Source organism: Neovison vison, chromosome 3 (genome assembly GCF_020171115.1).
Source record: "Neovison vison isolate M4711 chromosome 3, ASM_NN_V1, whole genome shotgun sequence".
Classification (NCBI taxonomy): domain Eukaryota; kingdom Metazoa; phylum Chordata; class Mammalia; order Carnivora; family Mustelidae; genus Neogale; species Neogale vison.
In genome coordinates this window covers 228,997,906-229,012,957 of record NC_058093.1, presented here as the reverse complement: position 1 = coordinate 229,012,957, position 15,052 = coordinate 228,997,906, and the positions used below count along the sequence as shown (strand labels likewise).

General features: G+C 43.1%; 1 protein-coding gene across 5 annotated transcripts in view; it reads right to left on the bottom strand.

Annotated features, from left to right (window-relative positions):
- The window catches only part of SPRING1 (SREBF pathway regulator in golgi 1), an 89,348-nt gene that overhangs the window by 72,718 nt on the left and 1,578 nt on the right, over nucleotides 1–15,052 (bottom strand). For 2 of the 5 annotated variants that reach the window (XM_044244198.1, XM_044244199.1), the window contains exons 2-5: nucleotides 8,167–8,323; nucleotides 2,935–3,086; nucleotides 2,438–2,551; nucleotides 28–590 (exon numbers count right to left, since the gene is read on the bottom strand). In XM_044244198.1, the coding sequence (XP_044100133.1) occupies nucleotides 507–590; nucleotides 2,438–2,551; nucleotides 2,935–3,086; nucleotides 8,167–8,323 (507 nt within the window). In that variant the 3' untranslated portion in view covers nucleotides 28–506. Of the gene's footprint in view, nucleotides 1–27; nucleotides 591–2,437; nucleotides 2,552–2,934; nucleotides 3,087–8,166; nucleotides 8,324–15,052 lie in introns of those variants that run through there. The other 3 variants (XR_006383964.1, XM_044244200.1, XM_044244202.1) reach the window with 2 other exon arrangements.

Below are 15,052 nucleotides of genomic sequence, written 5' to 3'. Positions count from 1 at the left end.
AATAACTACCTTGAGAGAACACACATGTTCAAAGAGGCCAAACATTTTATCCAGGTGAAGGATGGCTTAACTCATAAAACTCAAGAATACAAGAAAACAAGAAAAACAACAATTTCCTTGAATATATTCAACTATCAAGGCAAGGCATCGTCCTATATAAAACATTACCACTTTCCCACTACTCCGAAGGAATCCAATAAATAACTTTACAGGGAAGGGTTCGATGAGTCTGCCATGGGAGAGGTGCCCCAGAGAGCCAACAGCTCCGCAAGCTCGCCTGCAGTTTGTTGTTGAACGTGACCCACTGTTGTTTCCAAGCTGTTTTACAGAACCGTCCCATGGGGTAAAGCCCAGCGGAGAGCAAGGCCACAGAGTACAACATAAGAGATGGTCAAAGCCAAGGCTCCGGCGTGATGTCTCTCTTCTTCCAAGTGCACTAGAGAACGCTGGAGGGTGGCTTCAGGCCACAAGCTCTCCGGTGGTGCCTGGTTTGCCTTCCGGGCCCGTCACGCAGGGAAGAGCTCGGGAGGGCTCTCTCCATAGCAGTACTTGGCTATGGGGTCCCTATAGGTGTTCTCGTGCTGCACGCTCTGTTGGCAGAAGGGAAGAGAAGGGCGCGGTGAGAGAGAGCAGAGTCTCACACACTCCCTGCAGGACAGTGGCGGCCGGAGCAGGACTGCTCTGCCAGGAGCCTGCACAAGACATTCTCTAAATGCCACCAGAAGAGTCCAGGCACTGCTATGAAACAGAGGCGCATGCTTAACACAGAATGCCAACGAGTGTGTGAAAATGGACAGAACATCACTGCATGGCTGTTCCTTCCTACGCCTACAGAGAGTTTTGTTTGCCTGGTTTTTAAAACAATCTAGCTACACCCTGGGCACTTAAGACAACTATTTTTTTCTCAGACGATGTTACGTTAGATTAAGATCCAGATGTTTCGCTCCTGACTTCTGTGCTCTAAGGAAATTCAGTTCCTGGTACTGAACCCTGCAGACACGAAGGAAATGCCATTTCCAGGTGCTTTCCTGAAGTTTTATGTACCTCCAGGTCTGGCACACAAGCCAAATCCCACAATACCACACAAGCCTCAGTTGGTTAAATAAATGGAAAATGGGATTTAACACAATCATCCCTGACGGCTAATTTTTCAACAATTTGTTTTCATAAAGGCAACTTGAGTTTTTAGCTAGTCTGGAGTTCATTAATTAGCCCAAGACCAGTGTGTAACATCTAAATCATAAGCATTAATCCAATTTATAGACATGCAGCAAATCTCCTTTTTGAGGATACCATAATGAAGATAAACAGGCAAGTGGGACCTCTCTCTTTACAATAAAAAGATCAAGTGAGAAAGGTCAGCATCTTCCCTCAAGACTGGAAATAGCGTCTGGGTTTTATCAGTTAAGGAAAAAAATATTCCACCTTCTCTAACATTTCTCAGAATGAGAGAGAATCTGATTCAAAATGAGTCATGTGTTCAGCCTTCCTCCACATTTCCTTTAAAGCCCATTCAAGTGGAAAGCTCTTAAAGCAAAACAAGCCCATCAGGAATTTCTTCATGTTTTCAAATGCTCCTTATAATCCCTGAAATATTTACCCAGCGATCCCAGACCAGAGATGCACAAGGCGGCATAAAATCAAAAGGCGTCTCCAGAAACCTGGCAAAGGGTACAAAAGTCACAGAGAATGACGATCTCAGACGAAGCCAGTACAGTCTTGGACACTCCACAAACGGAAGCCAGAAGCAGCATGCGTGTACACCCCACATGGCTGGCAATCTCACACCGAGAGCCCTGACAACCGCCCAAGCCCAGAAGCAGCAAGGCAAGGGCGCAGTGATGCAAAGACACAGACGTGCAGACACCTGCAGGGCCAGGGCCAGCGCTGAGCGCCCAAAGAACAGAGCACTTACACGGACAGCATGCCAGTGAGCACTGAGAGCTTGACCACCCACAGGTTTATTCCTGTGTTTTTAAATGCCCCCCTGCCCCATCCCCTCGAATCCTAAAATAAATTACAACTCCATCCCAGAACAAATGACTGCTTCCTCTTAACAAGTGGTTGCTGGAAAGCCCTAGCCACATTTCAGTCGGAGACGTGGGGCAGAGAACTGTTCTCAGGAACTGGACTATTAGGGCACCACCCAGACTCAGAAATAACTACGAGCTTCCACTTGAAGTGCGGACATGCCAATCAGATAAGGGAGACGCAAGCTGATTAGACCTTGATTTCATATAAATATTTTACTTCCCTAGCATGTACAAATCCAATGCTGACCTTCTCAATACCATCATCTAAATACCGTCCATGAAACAAAGCTCGACACGGCTTCGCTTAAATCTCTTCTCCGTTATTACCCCACCGAGAGGCCCCCACTGCCTATTTTCGACTGACTCCCACCCATCCCCCAGCGAGCCACATCGCCGCTTCTGACCTGGGATGAGGTCCTGCATTTGGCCAGACACAATTCAAAGTGATCTTCGACGGCCATGAAGAGGTTCTGGAATGCCACGGCTGCCCGGTTGAGGAAGCGCTCCAGGAGAAGTTGCTATGGAAACAAAAATTAGTACCTGTAATAAATTCCAGACTCAGCAGCACAAGGTAACCTTGGATATTTCTCCTAAACTAAGAGACTGCTGATGTGGAAGGGGAGGTAGAGAGGGGGACACAGCAAGCTCAAATGAGCACGAGCCTGATCCCCTCTCCGTGAGCCCTGATGAGGGACACAGGGGCCCACATGCAAACGAGCCACCCAAGTCAGTGGGAACCACTCCCTTCCTCATGGGCACTACCTCACAGGAGCAGTTTCTGCCATCTACACCGTTCCCCTCTCAGCCCTACCTTCCAGAGACTCTCACGCGGAGACTCCGACGCTCAGCATCCAGGAAGGGCATAGAGAAAGGGCATGGGGACGGCGGCAACCGTCCGTACCTTGCTGGGCTGCAAGCAACAGGACACGCAGTACTCGTAGGCGCCGCAGCAGCCGTGGGGCAAGCAGCCGTCACAGCGGTACTGCTTTGTGCCAGGGACGTTGACGTTACAGCAGCCATTCACCAGCAAATCCTTCCTTTCACAAATGTACCCTGGAAGTCAGAGACTCACCTGAGTAGAAAGCCAGCAGGCCTCCCATCCCTCTCCCGGGGGGACCACGAAGCAGCAATGAAAGTGCACACAAAAAGCACACAGAGCCGGGACGTGGTGTATGGAGCGCGCCAAGCAGCAGAGGGGCCAGGAGTCCAACACGAGGGATCGGGGCTTGCTCTCTGCGGGTCGTCGTGGACAGGCAACACGGGCTGCTGTGCGGTGAGCAGGCTTCGTGTTCTAATCTACCTAAAATAACCTTCTGGTCTGCAGGCACATGTCTGATTTAATCACCATGTCAAGTCATACCTAACCAATGCAAGCCACTCCTTCATCTGTAACTGAAGAAAACTGGCATTGTTCTCAAAATAAAAGAAGAAGAAGAAGAAGAAGAGAAAGAGAAAGAAAATAGAAAAAAACCAAGGCATTCATTCCTGAAAGTGAGATCCATCTAGATTTAAAAACCAACCAACCGGGGAGGTGAACCATGAGAGACTATGGACTCTGAAAAACAATCTGAGGGGTTTGAAGTGGCGGGAGGGTGGGAGGTTGGGGTAGCAGGTGGTGGGTATTATAGAGGGCAGGGATTGCATGGAGCACTGGGTGTGGTGAAAAAATAATGAATATACGGTTATGCTGAAAATTTTTTAAAAATTAAATAAACAAATAAATAAATAAATACCAACCAACACCCAATCTTTACAGACATCTTTCTTTTTTTAAAAAAAAAGATTTTATTTATTTATTTGACAGAAAGAGATCACAAGTAGACGGAGAGGCAGGCAGAGACAGAGAGAGAGGGAAGCAGGCTCCCTGCCAAGCAGAGAGCCCGAAGTGGGACTTGATCCCAGGACCCTGAGATCATGACCTGAGTCGAAGGCAGTGGCTTAACCCACTGAGCCACCCAGGCTCCCCTTTACAGACATCTTTTAAATGCTAACATTTACTTAGTGATTTGGAGGATTTTTGGAAAAAGTAGTCACAATGAACCTTCATAAGTTGATTTAGGCTGTCTGTAAGTATATAGGCCCAGATTCAACTACCCCTCAGAATCCAGGAATGCAAGCTCTCTAATACCCAAGGGACAAAAACCCTAATTCCCTCTGCTCATAAATCCCGTCATCTGTAAACACACTGTCTCCAACCCAGTCAAACCCATACTCAACTTGAAGGAAAGGACTCTCTTTGTAAAAACTAACTGCTCAGAGCTGCTAAATAGACATTTCTCTATAACCTCTAGGAGTGAGACAGAAAAATGTAAAAATAAATGCATGAGGGACACCACATGGCTCTTGGGAGACTCCCAAGTGCATGCACGAGCCCACAGGTCTCTACCCAGGCCCACAGGTGCAGAGCAGCTGTTGCCAGCATCATTCCATTCCAAATGCCCCAGCTTCTTAATCCTTGGAGAATGAGACCTGGTGAAGTATAAGGCTGTTTTCAGAAACTACTCTGAAAAACAAAGTCTGTGCAAAACCAGGGGGCACCACTAAAATAACAATGGAAGAGACTCAGACGGACCTCACTTAACACCTGGAAACCCGGGGCCTGGAAAGAACCAGACCCCAGTTACCTAAGAACTGGGTGCTTTGTGTTGTTTTAACTACATTTTGTCTTCTAAATTAAGGGAGGACGACTCAAATGCTGTAATTTATGTTTCTGGGATTCTTTTTAACTATTCTTACTCATTTTCTTCACAGGGATTATAAATAAACCAAAAAAATCAAAAGCAGTCAGCATGTTTCTCAAAATTTGGCTAAAACTAACGACAATGAAATCTTATCTCCTGTCAGGAAGACAGTAAAATAGAACATATCCTGAACTCCACTTGTTGAAATTATCTTTCTGCCCTCTTCTCTCTCCCCAACTGTAGGTATCAGCCGCACTGGCTGCCTTTCACGTGCGCCCTGCCCCCCCAGTCCTTCCACACCCCAGTGTTAACTGCCAGTATTCAGCCTTGAAACCACAGGGCCTTCTGATTTCTGTGAAAGAGAGCTCAAGATTTCTCCTTCTACCTTGTAAATCTACTCACGCCAATGTCATTTCCAACAAGGAGTCCAGTAAGATCACAACCTCAGAGTATGTCGCGATTCACTGGGAAATTAACTCCTAAATGTGGAAAGCATCATTCTAACTGTTACCCTGGCAATATTCGTGGCAGCATCTGCTTGCTAAAAAGCATAAATTCCTGCAAAGTTTTCTTTATGAAATTGTTTCCTTCTTCTCACAGTCAGGGAGGTACAATACAACCTATGGCTCTGGGATTTTTATTAGTCGATTTTTGGAACTTTTTGCTTGAGAAGTCTGAGTCTTTGTCTCACTTGAATTACTCAGAGGAAAATTATTCCTGTGTTAGCTACAACAAAAGAAAATGACTGTCACTTGTAACCTAATATTAACTATTAAAGTCAAGGCACAAGATATCATGTTTTCTCACCGGGTGTTATAGAAACACAACAGTCTCTAAGTAAAAAAGGACTAAACTCCCGCGTTCAGTCCTGGCCCTAGGTCTGCCCTCTAACCAGCTGTGTCATCTTATGGAAGCAAATTTCCTTTGCCAAACTTTGTTTAAAAAACAAAACAAAACAAGAGGCTATTTGCAATATTATTTGCTTTTTCAATATGATCTTAAAGACAGAGTTTGGCACTGGCACCGCTGCTGGCTTGTCACCGCGAGGGTTTTTGTTTTTGTTTTTTTAAGATTTTATTTATTTATTTAACAGACAGAGATCACAAGTAGGCAGAGAGGCAGGCAGTGAGAGAGAGTAAGGGAAGCAGGCTCCCTGCTGAGCTGAGAGCCTGATGCGGGGCTCAACCCCAGGACCCTGAGATCATGACCTGAGCCGAAAGCAAAGGCTTTAACCCACTGAGCCACCCAAGCACCCCTTGTCACCGTGTTTTTGTGCAAATTTTTCCAGTTCTTCTACCTTAGGTGGGTGTTTTTCCTCTGATCCCTTTCCTCAATTCCAAATAATCTCATCTGGACTAATGCTTTTGCGATCTTTTTGGGAAAGCTGTTTTTTGTTTTTGTTTTTGTTTTTTGCTGGGAATGCAAAGTTTGTTTGTTTTTTAAAGAACAGTAAATGCACTCGTTTCATTTTAATGACAGCATGTCTGCATTTTGTTCAGTCATTGTGTATAGTTGAATATTCTAATTCAAGGCTGCCCTGTGTCGATTACAGTACTGCCACACTCACAAGAGTGCTGAGACTCTTTGAAATACAGCAAAATTTACTCCAGCAAACAAGCCAACTGGATTATTTGCAAACCACCAACTGAAAAAAGAAAAAACAATCTACAGAACTATCGGGGAACTCTGAAAACTGTTCAGATAGTTGACATTAAGGGAAAGTGTTACTCTTCTGGTGTGATAATAGCAACTTGATCATGGCTTATGAAAGAACCCTTCCCACTGCAGACAATGCTTGCCATTGCTTCCCTCTCCTTCCCATCCTCTTCTGCCATTGTTTATCTCTTCTCCCACCATGAAATTAATTTTTTTCATATTTTTTTGGTCAGGTAGATTTGGGAGGGTCCCACACTCCCCTATTCGATCTCCTTACCATCCCAAGCTCCCTTTTCATTTCTGGTCTTTATGAATATATTTATATGGACAGAATTAAGAAAAGCAGAATTGATTTCCCCTTTCTCTCACTTCCCCCATCTTGTCTCCCCAAACCCCAAAGAGTTAAAACTTGGGCCTCCCCCCACCTCCCAGAACACTTGTATATTGTTTCTTTGAGGTTTGTGCCACAGTAACAGACAGTATTTAATTGCACATACAGATGTATGTGTATATTCACTGTAAATTTTATTTAATCTGATTTTTTGTTTGTTTGGGGGGTTCCTTGGGGGGAGGTTGATTTTGTTTTTAAATATAAAAAAAAAAATCTGTCACTGGGGCAAAAAAAAAAAAGGCTAAGTTTCTTAGCCTCTTGGTGCCTGCCTTCACCTACAAAGTGACAGGAGCATTGTCTATGCTACAGGACTATTACACAAATCAGACAAGATACTCAAGGAGAAGTTTTAGCACAGTGCCCAGCACATAATTGAGAGCTCATGTGTGGGAGTCCCTCTTCAGAAAGACAGGGCCAGCCTTCAAGTGGTGAGACCACAATCAGCTAATCCAACCACTTCAACAGCACAGGAATCCCCTTTCTTACAGACTAAAATGAGGCAACAAAACTCTGAGATGAAGCTCCTGGAAAGAGGAGCTGCTGTTTTCACTGTAAGAGTAACACATTTTGAATGGGTTTATCATTCAGGTGCTTGAGTGGCTCAGTCAGTTAAGCATCCAACCCTTGATTTCGGCTCAGGTCATGAACTCAGGGTCATGGGATCAAGCCCCAGGTTGGGCTCTCTGCTCAGTGGGGAGTCTGCTTCTCACTGCCCCCCCCCACCCCCCAGCTCATTACATGCGTGCCCTCTTGAAAATACGTAGATAGGGCACCTGGGTGGCTCATTGAGTTAAACATCTCCCTTTGGCTCAGGTCATGGTCCCAGAATCCTGGGATCAAGCCCCACATCAAGCTCTCTGCTCAGTGGGGCGTCTGCTTCTCACTCTCCCCCTCCCTCTGCCTGTGCACTCTTTCTCTCAAATAAATAAAATCTTTAAAAAAAAATAAGTAAATAAATAGTAAAAAGAAAAATGAACGTGTTTATCATTCATGTGAAATCACCTGGTCAGTCAGTCAACAAGCACACTTCCTAAGTGCCAGAACTGTGTGGATATTATATAGGTCACCAAGGAGGAACACTGGCTACCGTATAGAGTTCACCACTAAGATGAGAAGACAACCTGGGCAAGATCTGAACATCCCGGGGCCAGGAAGAGATGAGCAGCAAGCAGCCTAGGGGCCCGCACCCGAACAAATGCTGAAACCGTGCAGTACAGGTACAAGGAGGTTTGGAGACATAATTATCAGATCAAACTTCTCTGACAGTTAGGGGAACCTAAATGACAAGTAAAGTGTGAAATAAAGATGAAGAAATGCTGGGAATGGCACTATATAAAACCCCAGTAATGACTCACACCACAGCCCTTCAATGGCTGCAGAGAAGAGAGGAAGGAGCCAGCCCTACCGAGCTCATCCGTGATGAGGTGCTTCCCTTGAATGGAGTTCCGGCACTGGTTGCCAGGCCGACTGCTGTTCCCCAGGTGAAACTGCACTTTCCACGGAATGGGCTGGTCATGGTCTTGAACCTGGAGGAGATTCCGATCTCTCACTGCCCTTTCCTCCTACAAAGAGACCACCAAAGGAAGGTTAAAGTACTGTCTCTTGCGTTCCCACCAATTTCTCAAAGCAACTACACAACAGGACAGAAACAACGTAAGAAAGCCTGCATGACTGGAATCAGCCGAGTCGAGTCGGAGCCAAAGCCGTAATATAAAACACAAAATAAACCTGCAGGAAAAGTAATAAATTAAGGCTATGCTTCAAAACTGGCATACTCACATTAAATGCCTCTGGATTACATGCCTGTTTAAATGTGTACGAAAGCGTTAATTTCTTGCAAACTTGAGAGAGAAAAAGCTTTAAACTTTTTCTTCCTGATGGTATATCATTTAAAATATTTTTTATAATAAAATAAACACATTGCTGAACAGAATGTAAAATTTGAATATACCTTTAAAATAGAAGAGGAAACTTCAAAGGCATTTCACAACTGTCATTTTAGACAATACCTGGACTCATTTGGGGCACAATGTCACTTTCATTTGCCATTATGAATACTTCATTAGGGTAACACTGAACTGGGAGGTTGGTTTTAGGGGCAAGAAGAAGCATGCCAACTTGCAAATTTCTCCTATGAAAAGACAGTAATTGTGGAACTCTTACAACATACCTTTCATAAGACATCCTTCCAGCCAGCCCTTTACCTACACGTGCAAAGGGCCATGCTGCTCTAGAGACAAGCATTTATGCCTTGTCTCCTAGCCTCCAAGCTGCGGCTGAGTTTTCAATACTGTTTTTCCTATACTATTAAAGGCATGAAGGGGGAGGGTGCCTAAGTATGAAACAATCAATCATGAGACAGCTGTCTTCTGAATCCTTCAACTTGCTGTTGGAAAACAAACCAATTATACAAGACTCCCTCCCAAAAGCTTTTTATATACTTTAAACATTCTACCTTTTTAATAAATTTTGTGGTTTTTACCATTAAGAATGACCTGTCATGTGTCACCACCAAAAAGGACTAATCTTGAAAGTCTTGATGGCAGAGGATATATACTCTAAACAATGAAACAGAGCTTCACAGTTCCTGAGGTTTCTTTAGGAAAGGAACCTAAGAAGAGCTACTACTATTTAAGATACACATATCCACATCGACTTTGATACAATAAACACATTTTTGAGCATTTTCTACAGAAAGTACCAATGTGTAAGGATGCACCAGGATGCTTACTACAGTACTGTTTACATTGTAGGAAAAACCTAGAAACCCAACAGATAAATGACTGAATAATAGCCATGGCTATTACAAAAATCCCAGATGTGACTGGTATGTATTTACCTTGAGCAGTTCTCAAAGCTGGCTTGCCCATTAAATTACACAAGACTTTTAAAACAAATTCTGATTTCTGAGCCCAACTTCAGACTGAGTAAAAAATCTCTGTGGATGCAACCTGGGAATCGATATTGTTAAAGCACCTGAATGATTTTAATACACAGACCACTGTGTGTAGACCACTGGATGTCACAATATACTACGTGAAAAAAGCAAGTTACAAAAGATATTTTGATATTATATATCACACATTATGATATTATGATATTTGATATTATATATCACACATTATGATAACAATAACATACACATACAGGTTTGTAAGAACTGAGATAAAAGTATGGGAACATATGCTACAGACTATTAACCTGGAAGGGATAGAGGGGATTACTAACATCTTCTGTCATTTTTGGAATATTTTCATTTTTAATTTAAAATAATAAAAATATGATTATCACTAACAAGACACGGATGGATCTACACGAACTCTGTACTATCCTTGAAACTTTTCTTTGAATCTGTAATTCTCCCAAAATAGAAATGTTATTTAAAAAAAAAAAAAAGCATGACTACCAACATTAAAAACAAAAATTGCCCATAGTCCCATTGCTTAAACAAAGCTTTATCAATTTTTATACATTAACTTCTAACCTTCAACCCCAGCATTTAGACTACAAATGAGGATGCTTGGCTCAATTCTTGACCCTAACTGGATGGTAAACCATTAAGTACCCACCTCATCCTCATAACAGCATTTTCAAGGCCATATAATAATCTATCACGTTGATGTGCCATAATTCAGTAAACACACTTTCCACAGAACATTTGACCCAGCCCAAGTTTTTGTTATCATAGCACTGCAATAAAAACAGAGGTTTGTTTATTCTCTTGAATGACTCATAGTAATAATACTAGAACTAGTCCCTGCTATATAGTGCCAAATAACGTCCCGGAAGTTATATACGCCATTTGTAGTATTACCAGCATTTACGTAACAAGTCCACCACCACTGCACCAGTACTGGAGTATGTTCTTTAATTTACTAAGTGTAAAACAGTTGCATGTGGTGACTTTAATTTCTGTTTTGCTCTTCTCTTTGTTTCACTTATAGGCAAGAACTGGCACTGGCAGAAACAGGATGGGTTATACAAAAACAAGATCTGTAATCCTTGGCTGGTGCAAGAAGAGGGGCTACGCGCAGAAGCCTTGGGAATATGGACAAATCACTTAGGTGCACACTGCTTAACTACCATCAGTTCATACTCCTCTGCTCTGCTGGGCCCATATCAGTTAACTGTAGAATCAAGCTATGCACAAACGAAACTGAGCTCCAAATGCTGTCCTAAATAAATTAATAGCCGTGAAGACTAGTAAGTAGCTGGTCAAAGTATAATGGATCTTACAAGGTTGAAAGTACTCCTAACACCACTCTGAAACTGTCCTGTTATTCTTCCCCAAAGAAAACAAGAGTTCACAGCCAAGTGCATCCCGGAAAGCTCTTCCATGTAACTATGCTCCCAGTCAACAGGAAGGCAATTTTTCTGGCACTTGAACACTTTTCAAGTTCTCAAATGTAAGTATCCAAGACCCGGCCAAAAGGATTGGGTAATAAGAGTTGTACAATCAAACAAGACTGTACAAGGACAGTGTAAAACATAGTGGCAAATGTAATGAATTAGCACACATTCGTGTTTCTGAGGGTCCAGTCTCGCCAATATGGTGTAGTGAAGGGCCACTGAGGGGATTCCTTCCATGGTTTTAAACCCTCTCCAAACTGACCTACTCTGTTAGGTTGTCTCAATTCTAGGCTTTTTATCTTTATACAGATTCATGCCTGTGTGTGAGTGCGCGCACATGCATGTGCTTCCCCCCACAAAAGCAGCAAGTCCGTACAAAGCGGTAAGGATATACAAACGCAGTCAGGTTCTCTATTCTCAGAGTGCCCCCCGAGCCATCGATAAAGAAGTGTGCAGAGAAATCAGTACAATCAACCACAAAAGAGGCCCACACGCGGTACAAAGAATGGGAACAAAAACAAAACAAAAAAATAAAAGAGAGACCTTTCTTCATAAATTATAAGGAGCTACAGTAATGTTTTTATTACTAATATATGTTACTTAGCCTGATTTAAATAACTGCCCAGTCTGTTTTCCAGGGGTTACCATAAAGGTCAAGTGAGATAAATGTCCCATGCTCAGTGAAATTATGGGTCACTGTTCTCCTCTACCCTGGGGAGTAACTTGACAAACATTCTGAAAAACATACAAACCTTGGTGAACAGTAACAACAACAATAAGAAATAGTTTAGCAACTCTCTTACGATTTGCTACACTTCAGAAGTATCTAACTTACACACTAGTCTACTTCAATTTACACACTTAGTTCCTTGAAAGCTGAAGATGTTAATACGTTTTCAAGGAGTTATGCCAAGAGCCCAGAGACTTTCAAGAACCCCTCCACTTGAACACGAGAACATTTATTTACACGAGAGGCCCTCTAAGGACCCTCTGACTCCAAGACGGGGACTTCTTCCGTCTCAGCTCGAATGCCCCACAGGGTCAGGCCCACCTTGATGCTCTACCGCCGCAGCTTGTTTTGTTTCCTTCACAGGGTAAATCATAATCTGAAATCATTTTGGCCACCTGCCATTTCTGCCCCCTTCACTCCCTGGCACAATACAGGCTCTTGGAGTGAAACCTCATCCGTTTTGCCCCCACCCCTTGTATTCCACCACCCTAGCAGAGCGCACCTAGCACGCAGCTGGGGCTCACTCAACATTTGTTAAGTAAATGCGCCCAAGTCACTTGGCACCCAATCCTCTACAGCCCAATGGCATCCCCACCATTGTCATTAATTTCTCCTGCACTCCCATCTCTACAATTTAAACTATCCCCCAAAGCATTAATTAACGTGAAAACCAAAGAAAAGAGGAATTCAAAGCAACAGAGGGTAATCAGCTCCTCTCCAGGCAAGCAGCAGCTGCGTCTGCTCCACGAGCTCAGTTTCCCTGAAGCAGAGCATGGGGCCCAGTAGCTTTACGACTTCTCACAGCATCTTCTCATTTCAATCCCAACACACACCCCCAGCCCCATATATTCCATACCATATCTCCGTCTCACAGAAGAAGAAACGGAGGGTAGGCAAAGTGAAGCAAACTTGCCTCAAGTCGCACAGCTCAGGAGTGGCAGGTGACCAGAACTGCAGCGCGGAGCGGAGCAAGATGAGCAAACTCAAATGCACCGAGCACAGCATCAGCCAGAATGGGCTCCGAGTTGGGTCCCAAAGACCCTTTATCTTCCTTATATAGAGAATCTCCATATGTGGGTTTATGAGGATCATACTAGAAATTTAAAAATAAATTCTTAAAATATTTAAATTATCTATTCAACTAAAAATAAAGATGAACCTACTGTATGTTAACAGGGGTTTTTTTGTGAAAAAAAGTGTTGTTCAAAACAAAAAAATAAATTTGGTGAGAAAATGCTTTTATATTTCTGCAAATCTTTTTACTGTCTGGCTGAATGGAAGACAGCGGGATTCTCCCATCTCCCTCTGCAGTTAATCTGTAGCAATACGTTGTCTGAGTTGAAGCATGTGAAGAAAATCTATCTCACAAAGATGTGTAGTTGGAAATGGAAGGGATATTTCAATGGCTTTTTCAAATAATTACAGATAGTCTTCTTTGGTACCTACATCAAAACTTGACAAGGATAGTTCCTCAAAAGTTTACTGCATTGGTGCAGCCACTTTAGAAAATGGTCTGACAATTCCTCAAAAAGTTAAACACGGAATTACCACGTGACCCATCATTTCTACTCCTAGGACCATACCCAAGAGAAATGAAAACGTACTTCCAAATAAAACCTTGTACACTAATGTTCATAGAGGCATTATTTATAATAGAAAAAAAAGCCAACCATCCACCAACAGATGAACAGAAAACCAAATGCAGCAGATGGAGACGATGGAATATTATCCACACATAAAAATGAAGTACAACGGGCCGCCTGTGTGGCTCAGTCATTAAGCGTCTGCCTTCAGCTCAGGTCATGATCTCAGGGTCCTGGAATCAAGCCCTGCATTGGGCTCCCCACTCAATAGGTAGCCTGCTTCTCTCTCTCTACCACCTGTGCTCTCTTACACACTCTCTCAAATAAATGAATAAAATCTTAAAAAAAAAAAATGAAGTACTACTATATGCTACGAAGAACTGAACTGAAAGAAAAGAATACATGTTGTAGGATTCCTTTATATGAAATGTCCAAATCGGCAAACCCACAGAGACAGAAAGTTGATGAATGGCTGCCAGGAGTTGATGGGCAGGGATAGAAAGGTTACAGCTGAAGGGTTTCTTAGTGTTTATTAGGCTGTGGGAGGGATCTGACCCAGAGAAATTTGCCAACAGTTTGAGGCAAATCACAATCATCCCTCCCCAATCACGGTCATGGATCACAGGTCTTTAAAAAAGACAAACTGTAATTTTAAAATAAATACACAAGGTACACAAGAGTACCTTTAAGATGGTTGTAGGGAAGGTCACAGAGGAGACAGCATCTGAGTAGTTGGAGAAGAAAGGAAAAGTCACCCCAATTAAGAAGACTCACAACTCACTCGTTTGTTCAAACCACACTTGAGGGTCCATTAAGTGTCTGGCAGTATTCTAGGGGGTGAGATTCTATGAACGACACAGACAAGGTTCCTGTTCTCAAGAATATTAACATCTAGAAGGGAAAGAGAGAGAAGACAGATAGACAAGTTTATGAACAAGAAATGTTCAGTTAATGATTCCTAGTACAAAGAAAATAAAACATGTCTACAGTCAATGAACCTTAATTTAGACTGTGTCACCCAGTGTGGCCTGAGGCAGTAACGGTTAGCCGGGCCTGAAGGGACAAAAAAGACTCACCAAACAGTGATCCTGGAATGGAGTCTGAGTTTTATCTGAATGCAACAGAGAGCCAAAGAATTATACCTAGGGAAGAACTATGATTTTTTTTTCTTCCAGATTATCACTCCTATTACTGCTGGGTAGAGAAAAAAGACTGTTGGACAAGAAAAGAAACAGAGACCTTGAGGCACCAGGGTGGCTCAATCGGTTGAGCATCGAACTCTTGATATCTGCTCAGGTCACGATCTCAGGGTCATGGGATCGAAGCCCCCTTGCGATCCATGATAAGCACGGAGTCGGCTTCGGATTCTCTCCCTCCCTCTGTTCCTCCTCTTTCTCTCAAATAAAATAAATCCAAAAAAAAAAAAAAAAAAAAAAAAAAAGGAGGCAGAGACTAGATGGCGAGCTACTACAGTAGTCCAGACAAGGTAGCTTGACCTACAGTGGCACCAGTGACAATCAGGGGAAAGAAAGAAAATCAGGATACACTGTGGAGGCAGGGGCAATGTTTTGGTTATGGGGAGTGAGAGAATGAAGGAAGTATCTGTGGCCGGACTACTAGTGAACAGT